Source organism: Thamnophis elegans, chromosome 2, assembly GCF_009769535.1.
Source record: "Thamnophis elegans isolate rThaEle1 chromosome 2, rThaEle1.pri, whole genome shotgun sequence".
In the NCBI taxonomy this organism is placed as follows: Eukaryota; Metazoa; Chordata; class Lepidosauria; order Squamata; family Colubridae; genus Thamnophis; species Thamnophis elegans.
Window position 1 is genome coordinate 83,163,268 of NC_045542.1, and position 27,390 is coordinate 83,190,657.

Below are 27,390 nucleotides of genomic sequence, written 5' to 3' on the forward strand. Positions count from 1 at the left end.
TAAGACTCCAAGTTTTAATTACCACAAAGTCAGGTTCATACCATGAAATAGCCAGATTCTTCAGAAGGAAATCGTCTTAAACTATAATGTATTTATATAAGTATTAGAATATTAGTATATAATATATAATGTAATATATTCTAACTCTATAGTTAGTTTAGATAAGAATATATATAGATGTTGGCTATTTTTTGGGTCAGTCTTGAAGGCTGTCTTGATATTGTGTTTGTGGAGAATTTTGCTGATTTTATCTGTGGAGTCTTTGATGTAAGGGAGGAGGGTGATGGCATTGTCCAGTTCTGTGTCTCAGTTCTTGGGGGAGTCTCCCTTTGGATTAGGTTGGTAATTGTTTTCTTTGGAATCCATTGGAAATTAATATGTTTGTGAGAGTGTATAATTCCATTTTCAGGTGGTCTTGTCAGCTAAGCATTTGGTTCTGGAGATGAGGATCTTGGCTACAGAGTTGATCTGTTCAGGGTGGTGATGGGATTGTGTGTTTAAGTAGTGGTTGGTGTGTGTTTCTTTCCAGTAGATGGTGTGTCCTAGGGAGCCATTGGTTTTTTTTTAGATTAGGACGTCCAAAAAAGGAAGTTGGTTGTTTGCTTCTATTTCTATAGTGACTTGTATTTTGGGGTGTAGGCTGTTGAGATGTGTGAGGAAGTTGTCCAGTTTTTCTTTCCCGTGTGACCAAATCACAAAAGTGTCATAAACATATCTACGCCAGAGTTTGGGTTTGTGTTCAGATTTATCTAAGGCGTTAGTTTCAAAATGTTCCATGTATATCAATCTATCAATCATGATACAACCACACAACCAATCATTCCACTTACTGAAACAAAGCCATAACTCCACCCCCACCCCAAGATTTATAGAAAGACGTCAGTTCCAACCATGCTTTAAGCCGAAAACACCAGCCTGAAGATGGGGAGTGAGATCTCGCCAAATGTTGCCCAGACAATCTCAATCTTACACGGGAAAAGACCCGAATACAACAAGACCAGCATACCTACACCCGTGAAAATCTACAAAAACATTATATATCATATATATACATATATCAATCTACCAATCATGATACAACCACACAACCAATCATTCCACTTACTGAAACAAAGCCAGCACTCCACACACACACACCAAGATTACAACAAGACCAGCATACCTACACTCGTGAAAATTTACGAATATGTGTGTGTGTGTGTGTGTGTGTGTTGTTAATCCAAAGTATCTCCAAATTTCTTTCCATAAAAAAGTTCAAAGTAGACAAACTTTGAAAATGCTAACTTAAATCATAGAAAAAAAATAGAAAAGCAAAGTTTGACTTTATTTATTTGTCTGTTTGATTAATTGATTTCTATAGCCATTCATCCCAACAAATAATTCTGGACATAGTATATCATTTATATTCTTTGTTACATATTTATGAACTGCTTCCTAAATTATATGGATTTCTAATTTAAAGATAAATGCATTATATAGACACTTAGGCAGTCTTTTCTAAGTTCTGACAATCTAGCAACTTTAATCAGGAATTTATTACAGGATCTTTATTTATGATGTCTTCTGTTACCGTATATGGTATATGCATTGTATTCTCACTAAAGTTGATGAGAAATTTTGAACTGACATAAACGTGTCAGTGTATGCTGCAATAAAAATTCCCATATCCTTTTATGTATTTTTGTGGGATGTTTACATGCTGGGAAGCATCACAGAAGGATATTTCCTATTCTCTTGTCAAAATGATCTTACAGTGGAAGAAGCTGGAAATGTTAAATCATAAGGAAAAAGCAGACAACCAAGTTTTGTGAAGTATTCATATTTTCTCTGGAGGTAGAACTGGCCAGTATCAGAGATATAAACTAAATTCATTGGACAAAAATTTGATCCATTCGTGGAAGGAGGGCTGATGTTGCGACGGCACGACGTGCAATCTTGGTGCTCCAAGATCACAGTCGAATTTCTGCTGCTTGATGGTCCATTTGTACCTAGACCATCCCGCAGAGAGGGTGATTGAGAAGGGCATCTCCTGATGATCTCAGGGACACCACAAAGTCCCTGAAAGATCCAGGAATAGCCCTTTTTTTCCAGTGACAGAAATGCAGCTAATGAAGCTGCTGAAGTTGGGACAGCTCTGGAACGGAAAGAAAGCGGAAAGAGAAAATGTGTCGAATTGGTGAGGAAATTTTATTATTAGTGGAAGAGACTACCCAAGAAAAAAATTTAAGTTAAGATTGAAGACAGAAGACTGTAGGCTGCGAGATTGATCTGCATTGAACTTAGTGTGTTATCCAGTTTCTAATTATTATTTTTTCACGGATGGAACTTTTGCCTATTTTGTTCCTATTTTTTAAACTGAATGGATTAATTCTTTTTTCTTCCTTTTTTCACTTTTGCTTATACCTATGGATTAAAATTCTCCTTTTTTATAATGCTTGATTTGATTGATTGGATTGTTTTTGATCTCCATTAAGGGTTTTTCTTTCTTTCTAAACTTGGAATATAAAGAAGATAATAAGAAGGATTATAAAGAGGGTTGTAAGAACAGGAGGAAAAGCAGTTACACTGCCACTTAGAGGCTGGATATATGTTTTTTCTTCTTTCTCTTTAATCACTTGAGATTCAAGGTTCTCTCAGTTTGTTTACTGACAGTGATAGTAAGAAGAGCACAAGTTGTTTATATTGTTATTGTTTATACAGGTGTCTTTTGGAAGTTCTATCACTAGCTATGGAGGGAAGACAACATTTTTACTTGAAAGATAATAAATGAACCTGTTTGAAGTTTATTAAAATAGCCTTGAACTCTATGTGTCAGCAAAATTGAAAGAATGGCTCAGCAGAAAAAAGAACTTGCAACATTGCAAATGATTATGTTTGAAATTCAAAATCTATTAGTTGTGACAGAGAGAATTGAAAAGAGATTGGAGAATATGGAATACAAAACAGAAAAATCTGATGGAGAAACTGAGGATGTTTACCAAATGAAGAATGTGGAGGACAGAGTTCAAAAGATGGAAGAAAAAAATGAGCAAAGAGATAAGAAACTGGATACTGACAACAAAGTGAGCGTGGTTGGTAATGGCAAGAGTGGAAAATGGAAAGGGGAGATAGATGGATAGGAATGCTACCCCAGACTTCAAAGCACAGAAGAAGAAAAGAGAGAAAAATTGATGGAGAGAAATCTTGATAGAAGCACTAGTAATAACCCAAAATAAGTTGGTGGAAAGAACAGATGTTGAGTTTCAAGCTTTTATGAGATACAAAAGGAATAACATATTGCCAAGATAAGTTTATACAAGATTTATTAAGAAAGTAACTAGAACATTAATGGCAAGAGATATAAGACCGTACTATTACTGGAAGATACAGGTTGATGCAATGAAAATGTATAATAAAAAATTAAGCTAAATTTAGTTACTAGTAGTATGTATAAAATTAAGCAACAATAGCTATAGTTAAATAATGATTAATAATGATAACAATACATATAGATATATTAGTTTGATAATATGCAATTTTATATAAACAACACATGGAGATTATGAGAGGAGGTTTAAAAGTTTTATCTAGAATATGTTATAAATATGTATTGTGATTGGATTATTTTAGGATATTTAATGGAATGTTATCATATAATCCTACTCTAGATTTTGAATATTATATATAAAAGGATGTAAAACAATTATAATCAAATTCAGGTTGAGATATAATAATTGTGATATACATGAATATAGGTGAATTTAAAACATGCGATTTGACATGAAAGCAGGTGGTGACTATGGAAGAGATGCATGGAAATACTGTAACCAACTGACACACTTTCTACAATTTTTAATGGAAGATTTTTATTTTTATTTTTATGTTTGTTTGTCCTTGTTCAAAAACAAATAAAAATGTTTTTTTTTAAAACGATCCATTTGTATGTCAAATCAACTCACCCCAGTTTACTATAGAAGAAAACTGGAAAAACAGAGATACAGTGGTACCTGCTCAACTGCTTTGAAACTCATTGAATTTGGTATTCAATGATTTTGATGCAAAATTTTTGTCCTTGTATTCATTGTTCGTTTGGTAGTCAACCCACAAGTTAGAACTTAGCGGTCTTAGCTGCCTTGTGACTTACTACATTATCCCTTATGGGGAAAATTTGTTTGATAATCATCGATTTTGGTACTCATCGTGCTTCCCAGAACCAATTAATAATGAGTATCCGGTACCACTGTATAAGAATTGATTTTCTAACATGTTAAGAACATTAACCTGGAGTAACCTGAAGTTTTCAAGACTGTGGTACCGTAATATTTTTTAAGACAAAGTATAAACAGTAAAGTGAAAATACTATGTATATCAAAATGCCATTTTGATTTTGATTAAAAAGGTCTTTCAGCTACAGGTATTTTTATAAAATCACTAAATAATATTACACTCATAAAAATTATTTGGCAAGACTATAGAATAATTTGCAATTTTCTCTGAGACTTTTGGACACAATTCCACTGAGGGATACTAAGAGACAAAAACCAATGTAAAATACCCCTCCTATAATTAATCAAGTTCAAATCTTCTTATAAAATATGTAACTACGATCAACCTAGGCATTTCCAGTTCTGAAAAGTAAACACTCTGCATATTAAAATTATCTGTATTTATCTCAGAATAGTCTTTTAGAAGACATCAAACCTAAAGACCTAAAAATGACATTCACTTAAAATTGTAAAATGTCAGTAAAAATTGAAAACATTTGTGATTTTATCCCCTACCCCCCCCCCCACAATAATTATGGGTCTCACCAACAGTATGTAAGTAGATGCCTAAGATGTCAAACATGTTGCAATAAATCTGGGTTTCTTTAGCCACAACATTTATAACTTTAGTACAAATCTTATAGTGAGCTTAATTTGATATTTTGCAATCTATGCATCTTGGAATTGTTTCAGTCACAATCCCTACGAAAAGTTTTTCAAGTTCCCAATTATATTCTCAATATTATTTTCTGATCTGAGGTTGGACCACTGTCAGTAAAGGCAAGAATCCAGATCACAAACTTGAATTATTAGTTAACCTGAACTGAATCATCACGGGCTTGGTCCCTTTTGTGTTAACAGATCTCTGACATTCTCTTTGGAATCACCTCTTAAAAGGCTGGGTTCCAAATGTGTCATATCTGTCGGGAAGCACTTCTGACAATAGCGTTAGAGAGCAATAGAGCCAATATAGGAAAGAATAGGGAAAACCAACTGGATGTGCTATGTATTCCAAATTGCCAAAATTTGGAAAGAAGACACTGTTCTTTGAACCGGAATCAATCCCAATTATAGAAGGGGCTTCATACTGACAAGTTTGCCCTCCTGCCAGTATCTGGAAAAATGAATGGAAAAATAAACCTAGCTCCAAGAATTTGCTCTTGCAATTTCAGGAATGTTTAATTAATGGTCTGTTAATCTCTATAGTTTATAAAAATATACAGCATTCTTCCATTGCCCCACCTCCTAAAACCAGTATGATTATTGTAAGCTCCCTTTAGGAAGGAAGGAAGGAAGGAAGGAAGGAAGGAAGGAAGGAAGGAAGGAAGGAAGGAAGGAAATTGTGTAATACTGTACAGATAAGAGAAAAAATGAATTGCTGCCTCTTGATAAGTAAAAAGCAGTTATCATAATATTCATTTATTCATTCATCTACATCCTGCCTTATTGTTTTTACAAATAAACAAGTATGTTGGATAACATACTAATATGTTTTAACTGTGAACATGAGATAAGTTTGTTTTGTAATTTGCATTTGGAGAACATTCTTTGTTAATTTACAGATAATCCTCAACTTGCAACAGTACATATAGTGATGGTCAAAGTTACAATGGCATTGAAAAAAACGATTTACGACCATTTTTCACACTTATGACTGTTTCAGCATCCTCATGGTCACGTGGTAAAAATTCAGATGCTTGGCAACTGGTTCATATTTGTGATGGTTTCAGTGTTCTAGGGTCATGCAATCACCTTTTGCAACCTTCTGACAAGCAAAGTCAATGGAAAATTCAGATTCACTTAACAACTGTGGTTCTAACTGAACAACTACAGTGATTCACTTAACAACTGTGGCAAGATAGGTGATAAAATGGGAGAAAATTAACTTAACAAATGTCTCACTTAGCAACAGAACTTTTGGGCTCAGTTGTGATCATAAGTCAAGAACTACCTGTATTTCAGATTCATTATGTAGATTTTATGTGATTTGATAATGGAATAAAATAAAGTAATTAACTAATATTTAATCCTTTTCTCCAATAGTGAGAGAGTAGATGCTCTACTTCTCTTTCTGTGATCAAAATTATAAATACAATTATAACAGTGACTTAATAGAGGACAATATCTTTATATGCTAAAATTACAAGAAGTTGGCTTTTAAGGCAAAACTCTTTCTAATTAAAAAAAGGAACAGGATTGTATTTCTATTCCCAATATGCCTAGAACATTTTACTGAGAATGCTGTAGTATGTTATGTTTAATTATTCATGGCAGAATGAACTAAAACCAGAGGATTTTTTAAAAATGGCCTATACACACATGCTGAAAATTAGAATAATTCATTAATTTGCCTCATAGAGGATTACAACAACAATTGAAAATAATAAGCAAGATTTATTTTTATTTCTTTACACCAAAACAGGCCATGAAACCAGGCTAAAAAGTGCTACATAAATAATAACAATAATCAGAGTTTCCCTCTTCCACAACTAATATAACGAAGAGATTAGGCAATGAACATCTGCCTGTGGATTGTCAATCACTGGGTATAAACTGCCCAACCACATGTGTGCATAGACCTGAGAGGTCAGCATGAGATAGAAAGTTGAGACATTTACCTGTTCACAGACAATATCAGTTGATCCAGACAAGCTTTGATCTTGTTTTGTGCTTCTAAATGTGTCATATTTTCTGTGCTGTCACCATTAATTGACAAAATGACATCACCTGGGCAAAGGTTAGCAAGAGCAGCTTTACTTCCTGGATTTATCTATAGGGAAAAAAGAAAGACATGTTACAAACTATGAAATTTTGATTGTGTAAAACTCAGATCTGTCCCTTAAAGGACAAACATATGGAACAGGGAGATATTCTAAGATCCCAGTGGGTTATTCTGTACTTTTTGTTGCTGTTGTTGTTGCCTTTGAGTCAGTATTGACTTCTGGAACTGCCTAAACAAGTCCCTGCAATTTTCTTGGCAAGATTCAAAAATGATTTGCTATTGCCTTCTTCTTCCTAGCTGAGGGTAACTGGCCCAAGGTCAGCCAGCTGACTAAGGCGGGATTAGAACTCACAGGGTCCTGACTTATAGCCTGTTGTCTTAAGCACTACTGTACATCACACTTGCTTTCTCCTGTCAATTAGAGGCTCTAAATACTACATCCTAGCTTGCGCATAGAGTATGCCAGTTAAAGAGTATGTGATCATATTTTCTACATCTGAGTATGGTATTTAGTGAAATTGGCCCATGTTTTACCAGAGAATAGAACTGCTGAAGAATAGAATATAAATATAATCCATTAATTTGCAAAACTGAGTAACTAAGTTGGAAAACAAACCACAAAATAATATACATTAAATATACTGGTATTATCTCAATATATTTGCAAAATATAACTTTTGTTTTTCAGAAAATAAATTCTTGTTGACACGTGACTTCTCTGAGAATTAGTGCACTCCAGTAAATAATTCAAGCACAATGATTCTTGGGAAATTGTGTAAAATTATCTAAAAATGCTAACAAATGCCTAAAGCCCTAAGCTGAACTGGTAGGAGAGTACTTGTAATAGAAAACAGTACCATGCATCTTTTTCAGAATTTATCAATAATTAATATTTTTCCCTCTCAGTTTTCCAAAGAAATTCATATTTCACACCATGACCAGAGATTCATACTTGAAGTAAATTATTTTGTTTTTGTGGCTTATTCCAATTTAGTTGCTTAGTTTTCAAATTATACTTTGGCAAATTTTTAACATGCCAGTATGACTTATTCAAACAAAACTATGATTATCTGGTTTAATGTGTACATGAACAAAATTCATATTTCGTAGTAATAAGGTACCTTAATTTTTCAATAGGCAGATCAAAATTAAGTGTGTAAATATTCTTCATAGTTTCTAAATGTTTGCCCTTTTAGAAACCAAATGTGATTTTTATATTTGTAACTTAATAAAAAGAATTCTTAAGAACTGATTACAATTCTGAAATCAACATTTTTAACTCAACATTCAACAAGTTCTAAAATCTGGCCCTAAGTATATTTGACTCTTGGAAATGACCAGCCTTTAATCCCAAGTTTCAGTGCTCGTGACATGGATCGGTTCTTTGATAACCAGAAATAAATGGTAAAATATTTCTGCAATTAAAAGAAGCAGTCAACATTATGGAAGCCATACTAATAACTTCCTGCTGAGGTGTTATCTTCCCCAACAGCTTAGCTTGGCTAGTACTCAAATAGCTTGTCACTTGCCAGTCGTGCATGAATATCATGCTGTTTATTAAACTCTACAGCATTTTCCCTGGTGTTTTGTCTTAATGCCAAGATCTCGCACAGACTGTTACTTTGTTTTGAATGTGACTAATGCTAGATACTAGCAATATTTCTAAGGCAACTACAACGCATTTTCAAACAAAACAAAATCCTTCAGTAAGCATTGATTACATTGATATTAAAAAAATTGAATTCCACATATACAGCTGACCTTAACAATAGTCAGTGGCTAGTAAGTATATGTTGCATTGATTTACCTCCTCAACCTAATATTCTCCAAGACATTTGGGACTGTATAGCTCAGCATGCTGGCTGGGGAATTCTGGGACTTGAAGTCCACATATCTTAAAATTGCTAAGGTTGAAAAACACTGCTGTAGTTTACGTATTTTAGTTGCAGAGGAGTAAGTTGGCAAGGACAACATTTATTCCAGAAGTTTCCTCACACTCCTGCACTTCTGTTATTACTTTGTTAACTTGTCATGAAAACATAGATAGTTGGCATTATCTAATGAGAAAATGCTCTGATGGTTTTAATCATATCTGCCCCATTAAATATAATATTTTATTGCAACTACAATCTTGTTGCTCAAGTTGGTGTTTAATATGTAAATATTTTCATCATCTCCAATTGTTTTTTAAATAAAGAACATGTTGCTTCATGAGGAACAGAGATGAAGATATTTCCTCAGTATATATTATTTATTTTCCATTAAGGCACAGAAGGAGCTTTCTTTTTAATTAAAAAAGAGAGAGGAGAGAATTATACGAAGTCATTACTGGCTTTCAGAATCTGATAGGACATAGTACCCAGGTGTGATTTCTCTCTCTTGATCTTCTTTATTATGTTAAATAATATATATTGGGAATAGTAGCATAGCTAAGCCAATGTTAGAGCTGAAAGACTGTAAATTCTTGACATAAATCCATTCTATACCAGATCTATCATTTCTGGGCTGCAAACATTTACCTGATAACAAATTCAAAAAACGAAAACTCTCTTCTGTTATCTAGAGCTCATTAAGATTTTTGTAGCAGACAAAGAAGCTCTATCTAATCTGAGCTCCAAACTCATGAAGAGGCTCAATTTAAGTGCCTTTGTAAAATAACCTGTTAATTTACTATTACTTTTAATTTAACTAATACATTATGGCATGTGTTACACTTCTACTACTTTCCTGTTAACCTGCCAGTTTAGGGGTGACCACATTTCGACTATAATAATCTGGATCAACAAACAAATGGAACAAAGAAGGTTTTCTGTATCTCTGCTATCCATTATTTGTCTAAATTTGGTTTATGACATGGTAGCCCTTGACAACAACCACCAGAACTTTGTGGCCTTTGGGTATGTGTAGTTAATTCCTAAAGATTTATCTCTTCTTTCTGCAGTACTGAACTTCTCCCAAATGCCTCTTGACCCTCTTTTTTCCCTCAGTAGTCTTGATTGATTAAACAGTCTTGCTATAATGCAAGATTTCAATTTATGTAAGATTATTCCAGAACTACTCTATAAGTATTACTGATCCATTTCATTCAGATTACTGCATTTAGTTACACTCTCCCATGGCAATTCCATATCCAAATAATAAAATCGCTTTGAAATATAGTAAAGAAAACCCAAGTTTTCTAGTCTGGTTTGTGCATAGTTTTAAATATATGTCCTTCCTAGGTATCTATTTGCTGTTCATAAATATTTTTTTCCCCCTGAAGCTGCCCTCTGTCCCAATAAGGTAAGGAGTCCAAGAATTTGAACGAAAACTTTACTTTTTTGCCTTCAGATAGGACATGACTGATTACTGAACAAGATTATACAGTTGTTTGTCAGGAAATTTAGGCAAGCAATTTATTCTGATTTTGAGATAAATGTACCTTTTTAAAAAAAATAGGAAGGGAGGGGTATTAAATAAATGGTACTATCCATTTCTAAATTACTACATTTTAACACTTACATAATCTGCCCTTTTAGGTAGGCCAGCTGAAGAAATAAATTACTCTAAGACTACTGGAATTCTGCTACTGAATGCCTCACAGAATTTCCCTCATACTAAAGAACATCAAAGCATAGTTATCTTTAGTTTCTTTCCCATCCTCTCTTCCTTCCAGGGCTATGCAGAGGGTTAGCTAACCATTTTTGTGTTTCTTCTATAGTCTTACATATGCTTCTAGGCAGATAAGTCAGCCTTTGTTATAATATATTTTCTTTAAAAAATAATAAAATAAAAGCTTATTTAGTTTAATGTTGTTTCCATTAAGACCTGGCAATGGCTTAATACAGACAAGGGAGGAAAAACATATTATTTTTAAAAGATTATACAACTAAGTTGAATTAAAGCAGCCTTGCTAGAAATTGGGAAAACTGACACCATCAATTAGGGGAAAGCTGAATCAAAACAGTATTTGTACATATTGTGGTAAATAATACTCATTGATAATATTCAATCATATGTCACCTTCACAAACAATAGCTGAATTGTTTGGCAGACATGAGTTAATTTCTTTAGGGTGGGAAATGAAAAGCCACTCCTGTCTTCCAAAAGATGATTTAAATTGACCTTTTACATAATATGAATGAAGTGACTCAGTACAGAATACCTTGGATATTCCAGTTTATTTTTTTTGGCAGGACTGGAATATTTTTCCAAAGTTTAAAACTTTCTATTGTGTTTGTAAAAGCTGAACGAAGTAACAGCATTCAAGAGACAATGTTACTCTTGTTTCTGGGTTGCTAAAGTAGATGCCTTCATCCAAGGCTGTCCCCCTTTTCAATGTTTGCATGATGTCTATATTCAGATTGATAACTGACATTATGAATGGAAAAGAAGAGTATATTCAGAGTTTGCCTGGTTCATAATCTGAACAATATATATCATGTAACCTTGCCTCACTCATGGTTCAATTGTGGTGGCTTAGGCAGGAGACTCTTTCTCTTATCTTCAGATTTCAATTCATTAATCATAGTGATTTTTGTACAGTACTTTTGTAACCATGACCTCCAACATTTTCCCTATTAATTATTGTTCTGAGCAACCAGGAACAAAAGGATCAACAATGGCCATAGAAGAAAGACATATTTTCTCTGTAGAAAATTTAAGGAAATTCAGATAAAACCTGACTTTAGTCTCTCAAGTGCCTTACTGCTGCCACTAAAGATTGGGAAAGGTTGGTGGGGCAAAGCAAGTTTGGGATTTAATAGCCAGTTTCCTCTGGGTCACCCAACCAGGAGACAGCAAGACTTATGAGTTTGCAGCAATCTGTCCAGCTGCTTCTCCCTAAAAGATGCAGGAGGAGGAAATTTCCCTTTATAGTCCCAAGCCAGGTCAAGATCTAAATCACTTTAGACTTTTATCATTTTTGCCAGCTACTTCCCTACCCTCCTCCACTAAATTCAGTCCTACTCTGTTCAGTTTTGAGAGAATTATTCTGATGAAGGATGGAGAGGCTCTTTACATTCTGTTGTGTTAGAGAGAATAAAATAGGACGGCAAAACTAATCCCATTTTCCTACAAAAAAGAGAAGCCGGTCTTTACTAAATCAGAATTGGTTTAGAAAAATGTAAATGATAGTCTGTTTAAATGACAGCTTTTGCTTGAATGGAGAAATGAAAACAACAGTAAATACTGTACTTCCCAAAAATCGCCTTGGTTCCATTAAAGAAGGTGAACATTGAAATATTGTTTTGAAATTTGAAAACACACACAACTACTTTTTCCAGTCAGGAGCCTTAGAAAATAGAACAATTGTGTTTCAGCAGGCTGCTTTTGGTTGCTGTGTGGATTTCTGAAAACTGTCCTCTGGAAACTGATACATTTCATTTATATTCGTAGTAAAAAAAAGCCATCCACTCCAGAGAGTGCTAGAGCTTGCATCTAAACAGTATGGTCCTAGTTATGAAATATTGCTGCTAGCCAAAAGGAATTGAATTATCTCATTAGCAAAGAGAGAAAACAAAACAAAATAGGGCTTGGCATATTTATTCCTGTCATCCCCTAATGAAAAACTTATTCCTCCTCCAGCAACCCACTTGGCTTCTGGATTGGGGAAGGGATAAGAGAAGCCAACACAGAAGCTAAGGAAAGCACCTAAGCTGGACACTGCTGACCATTTCCTCTTCTGCCGTGGTTACAGCAAATGTTAACTCTTTCAGTGAGTGAGTTCTAAGAAACTTTGCTTCTGGAGAATATCAATTTCCCAGAAGGTAAAATTGTACTTTAGAAAAATCAGTTATTTGTCCATGCCACTCAGTATGTGGCAGAGATTCCAAACCCAAAAACTCCTTTTGAAAATGTTTTTGGGGATAGGATTGAGTTCAGCACCAAGTTCACAGAAGGCAATACAAACATATCCAGAGATAATTTGACCAAGAATATGCTTCAAGACAGTAAAGTAAAAAAGCAATAGTAAATGTATTGTCCCAGCAAAGCACAAAATAATAACTCCACATCAGATTATTTAGAGTAGTACACTTAACCACATAAATAAAATACCCTCTCATGTCTCCATCCATATTCAAAGAAGAAAACACGCAAATCACTCACACCCCATGCAGTATACACACTTAAGATATGCGCTGCTCCCCTAAGCATCAAGATATTCACTATTTCTCCATTCTCAAGAAGCAACTTTATTAATCATGAATGATCACATTTATTTATTTGTATTCCCACTTTTATTATTTTTATGAATAACTCAAGGCAGCAAACATATCTACTACACCTCCCTCCTCCTATTTCTCCACAATAACAACCTTATGAGGTGGGTTGGGCTGAGAGAGAGAGAAAGAGATGGGGCCAAAATCTCCCAACAGATTGGTCATTGCTAAGGCATGACAAACTGCTTTGTTGCACAAAATTTTCCGTAAATTATCTGGTTATTCTTTTAAAAGTTATTTTCTAGGGTTGATAATCAGCAACAGTTTATTAGAGTGACCAATATTATGAAAGAATGTAGTTTTAACTGCTTTCATTTTAGAAATATCAAATTATTGTAATCAACTTGAAAAATAGGTTTCTTAAGTATAAGTAGGGCTTTTTAAATCTCAGGTTTGAGGTCCTTTTATGTTTGTATATCTTTATTTCCACATTAGCTAGGTACACCTGCATCAGGAAAACAATAGCTTAAACTTTTTCTTCAAAAATGCTGATGTCATTATACCAACACTGCAAAATGGTGTAAATTCTCCCAAGTAGCTTGAATGTTTTTGTTTCATCCAGCCTGGCAAAGACAGAAAGTGTTTAGGGTGTGGGAGATTTATTTTGTTAAACTTCCACCAAGGTCAGACTTGGAATGAAAAGATTATAAATAATTTCTACTGCCTGATTTCCACTTCTGGATTGCCAGTGCGATAACTAATTGAAGTAATTAATAAGTGGCATGACATTAAAATGGCTCTAATTATCTGTGTGCCAAAACATTATGGATTGAATAAACAAATAATATTTTACAATTATGTCCAAAATGAAATAAATTTAAAACAATCTTTTCTCCCTTGAATACAACCAGTGCACTGTGAGGTTATTCAAAGTAACTTGGGTTTTCTACAGCAAATTCATAGTGTGTTAATTGGAGATGGTTAAGCTAGGGAAATAATATTCAGTGATACATGTGGTGGTTTCTTAGATTGAAAGGTTCCCCCATTGTGCCACATTATGAAACTGCAAACAAGATTCAGTCACAAAATTCAGGTTGTATGATAAAACTAAACTATATTTTAGCTGTAGAAGAGCAAATCTAACAGCCCTCCCAAATACTTCTTAACACAGGCAAAGAAAGGAACTGGAAAAATTAACTTTTATTTTTGAAATTTTGTCATTCTACCTATATTAAAACAAAACATTCTTAACATTATCTTCAGCTATTGAAACTTCCACAAATTTTATTGTATCCTTCTGGGCCAGCTATCGGGAATGGGAAGCATGGTGTTGCTGTGTTTCTCCTCCTTTCTTCATGGCAAGTTTTAAATGGTGTTTGGAGGAGCAGAGAGGTTGAACCCGAAGGCCCAAATTAAGGCTGATTTAGTGCTTGGCATTGTCTCCTCTCCCCCATATGAACCCACTGGAAGAAGTCATTGGTTGGGGTACTGAGTATCATTTACAGGCTGATGATTTACAGTGATATCCCTCAATCATTGATGACCAAGTAGTGCAATTAATGTGTAATTAATTAATGGAAGCTCTTGAAGGAGACAGGGAGGAACAGGGTTAGATTTGATCTAATAAGACCAAGTGGCCATGGGTGTTATGTCCTCCTGGAAAGGGGATCTTCCATTTTTTGTACTATCCCACTTGGCAATCTCAAAGATGGCAGCTATGGCCAGGAAAGCCTTTGCACAGAGATTTCCTCATGTTCTTACATGTTCTGGTCACTTTTTTTGTGGCCTTGGCAAAAGGCTTTGTGAAGCTGCCTAGGCAGGTAGGCGAGTGGGCAGGCAGGCAGGTGGATGGGAGAGAGAGGGGGGAGATAAATAGATAGAGATAGACAGACACACCGACAGACACAGACAGGGATGGATGGATATAGACAGACAGAGAGACAGAGATAGAGACAGTGATAGAGAGATGGATGGATGGATATATACATTAGAGAGAGATAGAGACAGAGATAGATTGATAGATAGACAGACAGACAGAGATAGGGAGATGGATGGATGGATGGATGGATGGATGGATAGATAGATAGATAGATAGAATAGAGAGAGAGATGGATGGATGAAGGGATATATAGATATGAGAGAGAGAGCAACAGAGAGATGGATGGATGGATAGAAAAAATAGCTCTCGGACAGGTTGCAGTCGGTGTTGGTTGGGGGGCAGAGGTTGACCCCTAGGCCCCTGAAATATGGGGTTCCACAGGGTTCGGTCCTGTCCCCCCCTCCTGTTTAACATCTACATGAAGCTGTTGGATGAGATCATTCGGCGGCACAGGATATGTATGCAGACGATACACAGTTGTATCTGTCCGCCCCATGCCAACTCAGTGAAGCGGCTGACATGATGTGCCAGTGCCTGGAGGCTGTCAGGGTCTGGATGGGGGTTAACAAGCTTGCGCTCAATCCAGACAAGACCGAGTGCTGTTGTGTTTCCCTCCCAAAAATTTGGCTAGTATTCCATCACTCAGGCTGGGGGGTGAAATTTTATGCCCCTCAGACAGGGTTTGCAATTTGGGAGTCCTCTTGGACCCACAGCTGACCTTAGAACATCATTTGTCGGCTGTGACCAGGGGGGCATTTGCCCAGGTTTGCCTGGTGCACCAATTGCGTCCCTACCTGAACCGGGAGGCACTTGCAACAGTCACACATGCCCTTGTGACCTCAAGACTGGACTACTGCAATGCGCTCTACATGGGGCAGCCCTTGAAGAGCATTTGGAGACTTCAGCTCGTCCAGAATGCAGCCGCGCGAGCGATTGTGGGTGCACCTCGGTACACCCACGTTACACCTATCCTCCGCGAGCTGCACTAGATACCGATTGGTCTCCGGATACGCTTCAAGGTGCTAGTCGTCACTTATAAAGCCCTTCATGGTATTGGACCTGGGTACTTGAGAGACCACCTGCTGCCAATTACCTCCCAAAGACCCATTAGATCACACAGATTAGGCCTCCTCCGGGTTCCGTCTACTAGCCAATGTCATCTGGCTACTACCTGGGGGAGGGCCTTCTCTGTGGCAGCTCCGGCCCTTTGGAACAAGCTCCCCGCAGAGATTCGGACCCTCACCTCTCTCCAGGCCTTCCAAAAAGCCGTTAAAACCTGGCTGTGTCGGCAGGCCTGGGGTCGATGAGTTCCCTTCCCCTCTCAAATCGTGTGGCTGTTGGTTGTTTTAAATTCCCTGTACTTTTGTTGTAGTTCTTGTGTTTCCCTTCCCCTCCTTTGGGTTTGTGCGCCGCCCTGAGTCCCGCCGGGAATAGGGCGGCATATAAATAAAATGAACCTTGAACCTTGAACCTTGAACCTTGAGAGATGGATGGATGGATATATAGATGAGAGGGGGGCTTATTTCAATAAAATATAGTATTCCAGTTTGGATATAACAACTTATGATTAATTGAAACAGTTATGGTTATTTCCAATTTTCTCCTCATATACCCACTACGGGAGGGGTGGGGGGAGAGGCAGTATACCAAATTTAGTGCACATGCTTTTACAGAAGCACCCATGCAATTAATTTCCTACAATTTTATCACAAAAAATAACATTCACTCACATTTCTATCTATGACAATAACATATAATATTCCATTGGTTAGCTACTTAATTCCTTCATAGTATATAATTCCTTTTCCTACTGTTATTTGGTGTCCGCTACCTCTGAAATGCAATTAATGATATAACATTTTACAACTGTGCATTAGGTTTGTAAAATATTTTTTGTTTACTATTTGATCTATTGGCTTAATGTAATTTATGCAATTTTTTAATGAAATCACTTGAATAATTTTCTAAGTGAAACGAATAACAGCAATTACAGAAATCAAACTGTGATGTGAATCATAGCAAAATACTTCTTCTCTCTTCTATACTTCTTTAATGAAATTATTACCTGATAACTCTCCAAAATCTCAGCCAAAGAAACAAACTTTGAAGGACTACAATCTTAAATATTTGGATATACAAGACTAATATTTTTCAACATGACAGAAATATATATATATATATATATTATATATATATATATATATATATATATATATATATATATATATATATATATATATATATATATATATTTGAATAAACCTGAATAAGACAGAGCTGCATCTCCTTGCTAAGAGATTACAGTTGTAATGCCAGATTTAATGGATCATTTCTAGAGGTGGGGCACATACTTAACAGATGTTTGCACTGTGAATAATAACTCAGACTCAAGTCCAAAGTTGTCATCTTTATTTAACCACATGTAGACTACAGAGATACTGACTCCTTACCACCGTGACTAGTATACAATTTCTAATGATTGTAAGATACTTGTATTATCCAGGAGTTAGTAAAAATACCTAAGTGAAGGAGCGGAGCCCTGTCATTTATGACATTATGTCTGCAGGCTGTGCAAATGGTAGTATACACCAGGCCTCGGTTGTCCATATATTTCAATTTCATACTTAGTCACAACTGGTTTAATTGACACTCAGCCACAATTTATGGAGTGAGATTGGTCTCTACTGCCTGCAATTGTGAATATCTCTCCTTTAATTACACCTGAATACTATAAAGTAGAGACTGCAGATGTTGGTCTTTGCTAAACAAGGAGTAGAAGGCATACTAGGAATTGAAAAGGCTGGAATTGTTGCACCCCCAGAACTAAATATTAGAGAGAATTACATATAGCAGCAAATAAATGTATCTTTTTCACAGAGGCAAATAAAAATAAATAGCACATTAGGACAGTTAAAAAAATACTGCAGGCAGAGATTAGTTTTTAATCTCTCAGCTTTTCTTTGTTATTGTGGCAATGATGGGAATCTTACCAGATTAATTTTATCATAAATTAGCCTAATATTACAACTATTTCATACAAAAATATATAAATCAGTCTTTTTCAAACATTGCAATTCTACGATGTATGGAGTTCAGCTCCTAGAATTCCCCAGAGTCAACACATCTGAAACTTGCCAATATGAAAAATATCCATATAAATGGATAACCTTAAAACAAAATGTATTACACGGTGACTACTCTAAAGAAAGCAACAAATGTAAAAAGAAGCAGGAAACAAGGAACCACTGAAGGAAATAAAAGTTACCATTAAAAAATATATTGCTTAGTGTGAAATCTTCTCTTAGGTTCTAGACTGGCTGCTTACTTACTCTCCAAGTACTTTAGGGGGAAAGTGTAGTCAATTTATCAAGGAAATGCATAAACAGTAGGCTCTAATTTTTCTCCAGTTCACCATGACATTATTCTCATTCCTAGCAGATTTTGAGCCTTATAATTTTGTTGCCTTTTGCAGAACAGTGTGGATTCTTGAACCACATCTCAGGGAAAACTCACAGAAACATGTCAGACAGAGCAATAGAATTGAAAACAAGCATGACTGAATTCTTCTCTAACAACACTTCATGACAGTGTATAAACTCATTTAGTTAGCATATTAGTGCAATTACCTAATCAACCTCCCAAAGTAATATATGAATAAAATGTAGCTGAAATTTAAAAATAGATTTTTTTCTCAGTTTTATGAGGGAGCTCCTTTATCTATATACACTATATTGCCAAAAGTATTTGCTCACCCATCCACATAATCAGACTCAATTGTGAGCGAATACTTTTGGCAATATAGTGTATATAAAGCCAAATAAATTGTTTGCCTATGTAAGAACAGTGCATGTGCAACAGATAGAGAAAATGCAAGTATTTACAAGCATATATTCAGAAGATTTTATTTACATGAAGATTTATTGTTACAAATGTTCCAATGTAAGTTTAATATTAAAAAGATTAAAAAGTGACCAAAAGAAAAATCAATTTGCTCACCTATTGTTATTTCTAAATAAGCTTCATTAAACACTTTCTTAATTTGCTTTAAAACCCAACGTAAGTTCTTAAGTGAAGTTTTTATGGAAGAGTTTAGGATACTATGCCTGGATTGTGGAAATGTAGACGATAACTACATGATACCAGAGATCTAAAATACCAATAAATTTCAGCTTCTATATAGTTGTCCTCTGGTTTTTTGGTATTCAAATCTAGTAGCCTTAAATGAGGTAGATTCCATAATGAATGGTAGAGAACAAAGAAAGACAGTAGATTTTCTAAACAAGTATGTTGAAGTAATTTATAATTTTACTTGTTCCTCATCTGTACACTGCCATATATTTATCTACTACAATAATTTCTGCTGTTAAAATCTCAATTTAAAACAATGAGTATTTAAGGGGAAAAGCCTATCTAAATTAAAAATACATTACTTGTTATATGTGTTCTGAAATTTTTCCTTTTTCCTTTTCTTTTATTTAGCTTTTTTTAAAACTTGCTGCAGTGAATTCTTCTAACGGAGTTATTTGCAGAAATCACTTTGCAGGTTGTAGATGGGAAAACACCCTTAACTGTTTTCTCTGTGCAATGGTTTGACAACCAATCACAAGTAATATAAACAAAGCATTATCTTCAAAGAGAAAAACAGTTCTTTTCAGACCAAAGATACCGAAAGATCCAAAGTTCATATAGTTTTGCTACATTAAGCATATTAAGACAAAGTGCAAATATCTCAGATACTATGAGATCTTATTACACTACTTGCCATTCTTACATCTTTCATTACTTCCCCCTGATTATATGCAATAAAATTAATCGTATTTTTAGATTCATATTCATTTCATTGCCATGTATCCAGATGAGTAGACATGGGTAAAATAGTATATAGGAGATAGTCTTCTGAGCTCATAACTCAGCAAGCTGTCAACAATATCATTCATCTTTGGATCTACAAATGGTACCTTGGCACCTTCTCCCTCATCCATTCTAGCAAAATATCCCACACACATTCATTCAGCACTCAACAATTTTCTCTAAACTGATATCTGGTTCTTCGTTATCACTAATTACTCCAGCAGATTTGCAATCATCTCCAACTTTGCTATTCAGACAAAAAACTGAGCTTTGTTCATTGGGACACATAGACAGGTAATATTTATGGAACTGTATTTATGGAGTAGCTCAGTTCTGGCATTTTACAAAGTATTTTCTGAGGGGGAAAAAGTCAAAGAAGTTTTTTTTTATTACAGATTAAAATGATCCTTCGAAATAACTATTTTTATTTCATTTCTAATTAACATCAACTTTGTATTAAAATATCTGTAGCATGTGACAACTGTGACATGCTCAGATCTGTCATGTTTTCTCCCTCTGGGTTACTGAAAATAAAATTCAATCCCACTGGAATGGAGTTGTCTAGATTATCACAAATCACGTTTTTTGTCTTTACAAATGAATAAGAAATTGAATATATAGGTAGCCCTTGACTTACAACCACAATTGAACCCAAAATTTATGTTGCTAAGTGAGAATTTGGTAAGTGTGTTTTGCCCCATTATACAACTTTTCTTTTCATGTTTGCTAACTGAATCGTTGCAGTTGTTAATTTAGTAACACAGTTGTTAAGTGAACCTGGTTTCCGCAATGACTTTGCTTGTCAGAAGGTTGCAAAAGGACACTGAAACCGTCAGTTTTCAAGTATTTGAATATAAATCACATGACCCTGGGATACTGCAATAGTCATAAGTGGTCATACAAAATGACCATAAATCAAGTTTTTTCAGTGCTGTTGTAACTTTGAATGGTCACTAAATATACTGTTGAAAGTCGAGGACTACCTATAGCATTCTAGGGCTTTCACCACCAGAGGGACCTTGGGCTCTGCTTAATGACCGTAATGGGGAGAGCAGAAATTGTGGTCATTAAGCATGGGAATCACATGGATACCTCGCTTAATGACTGCCATGACATATGACTGTAATGTGCAGGAGCCCTCACAGTCATAAGTCAAGGAGTACCTGTATAATCAACTACCACACAGATTTGATTCTCTTTCCCTAAGTTCGCCCTTGTCATTATTAAATATTGTTCCATTACTTTCTGTCCATTTCTCCAAATTATAAGGTTTGTTTGAAATGTCATTAATCTCTTCTAGGGTACTTTATACCATATGCAGATTTAATAAACTTTTCTTCTACATTCTCAATCAAACAGTGAATCAGGCAGGAGGAGTATACTGTGAGTCCCATCTCCTAACAAGTTCCAGCTGGCAACCCCCTTTTCTGCTATGGCCTCCACTCTCTGGAACATCATTCCCCACCTCCCCCCGGGTTGAGGTTCTTCAAGCTTTTTCATCAACCTTGGGGATCCCAAGGTGCAAGGTGGATTGTATTAGATCAAACAATGTTTGCTCTCTTGGTTTCTTGGGTTTTACTTGTTTGTTTTATTTATTTCGCATGATTACTTTATGTTTATTTTATTTTGGTTTGTTGTGGAGCGTTTAACTATTGTGTTGTACTCAACCCAGAGATATGTGTTTGTGGGAAGGGTGGCTATATAAATAATGTAAGTAAATAAATAATAAAATATTGAAAAGTAGGTTACCTAAAATATTTTTATGGTACCACACCCACTATCTTTTTCCAATTTGGCAAGGAGCCATTGATAGCTTGCAATCTATATATGATTTTCAAACCATATTGTTAAGTAACCATTTGATTGCTGCACTACCCAGCATGTTTGACCTGAAAAAAAAGCTAAAATAAATCTGCCACAATTTGTTCTCAACAAATCACTGCTGACTCCTGGTAGTTACTGCATTGTTTTCGATGTGGGTTATATTGTAGATCCATCTCTTGATGATTGGTTCTAAATTGCTGATCTAACTCTTGATGAGTTCTAGAATCTTCCCAAGTATCAATGTCAAACTGGTTAGTAGTTTGCTATAGCTTCTTTTGATCCTTTTTAACGTCATGGTCAATAATTCTCTCCTCCAGTCGCTTGGCAGCATCCATTCTCCAAGAATCCTCAAATATCATAGATAAGAGTTCAACCAGACCATCAGCTACTTCCTTTAATACAGTACTGTATCATATCATTACTCTAATCCTAAAGTTAAACTCAAAGGGTTTTTTTTAATAATGTTGCTGTCAGTCTAAAATCTGCCCTTTCATTCTGCTCTTCCTAAGCAGAACTCATAGTTTTGTTGAAGAACTTAGCATTTTTCCTTCTTCACTGGGCAGCTATTGTAGTGATTTATTCTGAATAAGTTTTAAGAACCCCTACTTTAATTGTAACATTCTTTGCTAATTTCTGCTTTGGCTTTCCAGTTATCAGCACTACAGTTCTGGGCTACCTGCTCTTCCTTTATGATCTGGTTCTTTCATTTTCTGTATTTCTCTTCCCCACACCACCCAAATCTTCCGTTAACCTTTTTATGTAGTCACACTGGCTTATTTTGCTGTCCTCCATTTTTTCTCTGCATTGGAGTAGTTTGTTACTGTAATTTATTATCTTTCTCCTGCTTTTGAGCTCCTTTGCTATTAACTTCTCTTGCCAGAGGTTCTTACTGATCCTTACCCAGACTTTTTTCAAATCCACTTTTTGCAATCAAATATATGTGTGCTCAGTTGATTCTGCTCAGTGTTCATTTTCCTTAAAATCAAGAACTCAAACATTACATAGTAACTTTCCTACAATATCAGGACTATACTGTACCAGATAATATGCTGTATCCTGTTGCTATTATTATAAAACTATGCATACTTAAAATTAAAATGACCAGATGATTCATTATTCTTACTTAAGAACAAGCTTTAAAAAAAAACCTTCAGAAACAAAACATCATGACCAGTACTTGTTTATTATGTGTTTAAGCATCTTAATAATGAACACTAATTATTTTAATGGATAATTGTGCAATGTGATCCTGTTATCTTTCTCAACAGAAAATGCCACTGAATTTTGACACTGCCTATTAAATATGTTTAGGATTATAAACTGCCCAACATTCAAGTCTCACTGCTTTTGGGAAAATGTAATTTTAGTAATCACACTTAGAAACTGCCTATTAGAAATTAAAGCAGTTTAGGAAATGTTTCCATTATGCGCAGGACAATAATTTCTGTGACTAATAAGTCCAGGGGGAAATTCTCTGCCTTCCCAAATGTGATGAGCCAAGGGGTTTGTGTGTGTGTGTGTGTGTGTGTGTGTGTGTGTGTGTGTATAATAGGCACCATAATTCTTCACCCGGCATTAACATTTCCTACCAATCCACATTGATGGGTCCGTTTCCTGAAAACTTTTAATTTCTCTCTCTCCAAGAAACTTGCCAGCATGTTCCTTTAAAAAAAAACACCACCAAAGAACTGTGTGCTGTTAAACACTAACCCCATCCTTTTCTAGTCACTCTGCAGCCCGCTTTCTCTTTTTAAAGTCTTCCCTTCCAGCCTAGGCTCGGAGTGGGAATAAATAAATAAATAAATAAATAACTCCCGTAAGTAAGTAAGTAAGTAAGGTAGGTAAGTAAGTAAGTAGGTAAGTAAGGTAGGTAAGTAAATAAATAAATAAATGCCTGTAAGTAAGTAAGTAAGTAAGTAAGTAAGGTAGGTAAGTAAGTAAGTAAAGTAATAAATAAATAAATAAATAAATAAATAACTCCGGTAAGTAAGTAAGTAAGTAAGTAAGTAAGTAAGTAAGTAAGTAAGTAAGTAAGTAAGTAAGTAAGCTAGGTAAGTAAGTAAGTAAATAAATAAATAAATGCCTGTAAGTAAGTAAGTAAGTAAGTAAGGTAGGTAAAGTAAAGTAAAGTAAAGTAAAGTAAAGTAAAGTAAAGTAAAGTAATAAATAAATAAATAAATAAATAAATAAATAAATAAATAAATAAATAAATAAATAAATAAATAAATAAATAAATAAATAAATAAATAAATAAATAAATAAATAAATAAATAAATAAGGAACTGCCCCAAAGTTCAGCGCCTTGCAGATCCGAGGCGGCTCTTTTCAGCATCCAAATCAGAGGGAGTCTGGCTAAAACCGCATGCCAAGCATCTTTTCTCTCGCACAGGGGCGTTAACACTCCGGCGCCCTCCTGTTTCTCGCCCCGCTTGTTCGCCCTCATAGCGACGAAAAGCCGCCACGGCGGGAGCGCCGTATCGCCGAGCTGGCTGGCCAGCAACAAGTGCCTCCCGCAGGGTCGACAAGAAGAGCCCCGGAGGGCCTTTGAAGTGCATCGCCGCTTTTCTCTTTGGCGGGCTGCCTGGCTGGGGCTTTCCAGGTTGCCACCGGCTGACGGTAATGGTGCCTGGTGCTGACTTGAGGATGCGGCTCGACAAAGGCTACTTTAAAAACACACACACCACCCCCGCCCCCTGATAACCTTTGAACGAAACCAGGCGGGTACAAACGTGCTTTCCTGGCATCTAGGCCTGCGAGCTTTCTTTTTTTTCCTCCACTCTCCTCTACCAGTCTACCCAAGACGGCGCAACGCCGCGAGTGCCGAAAAGTGCCAATTCCCGCCTCGGTCGCCTGAGGCGCTTCTCCAACCTCCATCCATCCCCCGCCGGCGCGCAGAGAGAGAGAGACGCGGCTTTCCCTCACACTTACCCGGGAAATAGTCAGCGGAGTGCTAAAATCTTTCCCTCCGACCAGGCGGAACCCCCATGGCGAAGGACCGTTGAGAGCCACTGTCTGGGGCATGGCGGGGCTCTTCAAGCCAGAAAGGAAAGCCGGACGAGGGAAGCGCGCCTGGGCAGCCGGCTGAAAGCAACTCGCAAAGCGGCGCCTGCTCCGCCAACTTCTCGCCTCTCCTCTCTTCTCTTTGCCTCGGCTACTTTCTAATCCACTTAAAGCGCCTGCTAATCTCCGGTCCGGCCTGACGTCTCTCGGCTTCCCCGTACAGGGGAGAGGGAGGAGGAGGAACAGAGGGCAGAGAAAGGGAGAGGCGGGGCCCCTTCACGCTTAGGGCGGGCGGGAATCCAACTTTCTCCTTGGCTCTCCTGCACAACGAGCCGTTGGGTAAGGATATATTCCTTGATTAGACTTGGGGAGGGATTTTTAATTTTTTTAGTCACAGAACCAACCTTTTCTTTCGAGGGATCTTGCTGTTCTTTTATACCTGAGTCCATTCCTAACCAATGCTCAGATTATCAGGAGAGAGAGAGGGGAAGAGAGGGGGAGAGGGAGGGAGGGAGAGAGGAGGGAGAAAGAGAGAGAGAGAGGGTGGAAAGAAGGGGGAAGAGAGAGACAGAAAGAGAAAGAGAAGAGGAGAAGAGAGAGGGGAAGAGGGGGAGAAGGGGAGGGGGAGAGAGAAGGAGGTAGAGGGGAGGGGGGAGAAGAGAGGAAGAGAGAAGGGAGAGGGAGGAAGAGGGAAGGAGGGAGAGAGTGAGAAGGGACAGAAAGCGAGATAGAGGGGGAGGGGGAGGGAGGGAGAGTGGGAGAGAGGGAGAGAAGAAGGGGGACAGAAAGTGAGATGGGGGAGGGAGAGGGGAGAGAGAGAGAACTGTCAAACCTCAGGTTCATATGCTTTTCCTAACTGAAGAGCAACTTTTTAAGGAAAGCATACAAAAACAACAACAAGGAGGAAGAACACAGGTAGCTCCTGCCTTTGTTTCCTCTCCAATTCCAGTAATCTTGGATTACATTTACATTTCTTTTCTCTGTACATGGTTATGCAAACAAGCCTCTGGTAGAGTCCCCTCTCCCAATGTATGGGTTGGTTTTATTTACACAATATTGTACAAATCATTACAAGCAGTTGGAACTCTGAGGGGTTTATGGAAGATTGAAAAATAAAATGCTTTCCCCCTTACTTTTTATACTCTGTCTAATTTTAGGAGACTTTAAAACTGAGCTGAAACTCTGGCCACGCCCACTCCCGGTTTAGCGAAGGGGAAAAAGTCCTGATATGTCACATGACACTGTTGTGACATGAGTTTGACACCCCTGCTCTATAACTATCCAAGAAAACCCAAAACACCAAAAAAAAAAAAAACCCTCACAGTTTCTCACTTGTTTCCTTGGAGGCAAGTTACATAATTACAATTAACTTACTAAGTTACTTATGAGAAATGGAAGCAAAATATTTGAATAAACTTCTGAAAATAGTTTTATCCTTTCTACTTGGTCATCTATGCTCATGGATGAGTCTCTGTGTGTATGTGTTTCTGTGCATTACAATTTTACACTTTTCATCTGTAGCTATATAGCAGTGGTCCAAGTTATTTTGCTGCCCCACGTTACACGGGAAGGTGACCCTCATACACAATGCCCTTGAAACCAAGACACTTTCTAAGTAGTTTTGTACTTATTAAACTGCTGCAACATTCTTCTGTCTGAGATAAGACACTTTCTATTTTTGTAATTGATCCTCTTGTAACAATTAACTGTATTAATAAAGTTTACCCTCCAGCATTTCAAAAATAAAGGGAGAACATGCTTATAACAGTTCAGTTTAAATTCCAAAGGTTATTGTTTGAACTTTTTCCACAACTCCACCTCCTGCATGCACCATTACATAATTCAGTATCTGTGCTCCACCTCCTGCATTGTTTACATTTACCTGCCTTTCTCTGTTTATTCTATTACCAGTTTGGTCAGGCTTGAAAAAGAAGGCAAGCTGAAGTCATGGTTTGCCCAAGAAACTGTGACTTGGAGCCAGTCGCTATTTCTAAATTTAGCCAAATTGTCCTGTGAATAACAATAGGATGAAGTGGGGAGAGAAAGAAGAATCGTATACATGGCTTTTACGTTTTATTTTATTTTATTTATTTATCAAATGTAGTCGCTCTCAGTGTATATAAAGATACAATATGTCAATAAAGATACAGTGCATCAGGAAAAGGACCCAGGTAAAATAAGGATTAAATCAATTACAAGTTAAAAGGCAGAGGGAGACCTTCATAGCACAAACTACACTCCTCTGTGAGACCCATATGTAAGTTGGCAAAGCCAGGTCTTCAGACACTTTCGAAAGACCAGAAGAGTAGGGGGGGCTGCCCCACCTTGGGGGAGTGGAGGATATTTCAGAGGATGGGGAAGACAGCACAGAAGGCTCTCTTCCTGGACTTGGATAAAGTCAAAATTCTTTAATTGACAGGGGTCTGTAACATACTGTGCCTTCTCTGTCTGACTGGGTGGGATCGGCTGATGTGATGGGGTTAAGGCAGTACCTTGAATAATCTGGTCTCATAGCATAACCAATACCTTGAATTGAACCTGGAAGCAAATTTTCATCCAATGCAACTCATGTAGGAAAGGCTTTATTTACTTACTTACTTACTTACTTACTTACTTACTTACTTACTTACTTACTTGTATTTCATGTTCATAGACTTCCTGTCTCCTTCTGGGTATTACATGTGCCATTCTTAGGGTACCCAAAATTGTTTGCACAAGCCAAATTCTGCA

At 36.5% G+C, this 27,390-nt stretch overlaps 1 protein-coding gene across 1 annotated transcript in view; it reads right to left on the bottom strand.

The window, feature by feature from the left end:
* Positions 1–24,905, bottom strand: part of PDLIM4 (PDZ and LIM domain 4) — a 72,457-nt gene extending 47,552 nt beyond the window's left edge. The window contains exons 1-2 of the mRNA XM_032212113.1: positions 24,589–24,905; positions 6,863–7,014 (exon numbers count right to left, since the gene is read on the bottom strand). Of these exons, the coding sequence (XP_032068004.1) occupies positions 6,863–7,014; positions 24,589–24,681 (245 nt within the window). The 5' untranslated portion in view covers positions 24,682–24,905. The remainder of the gene's footprint in view (positions 1–6,862; positions 7,015–24,588) is intronic.
* Between the last annotated feature and the right edge of the window lie 2,485 nt (positions 24,906–27,390).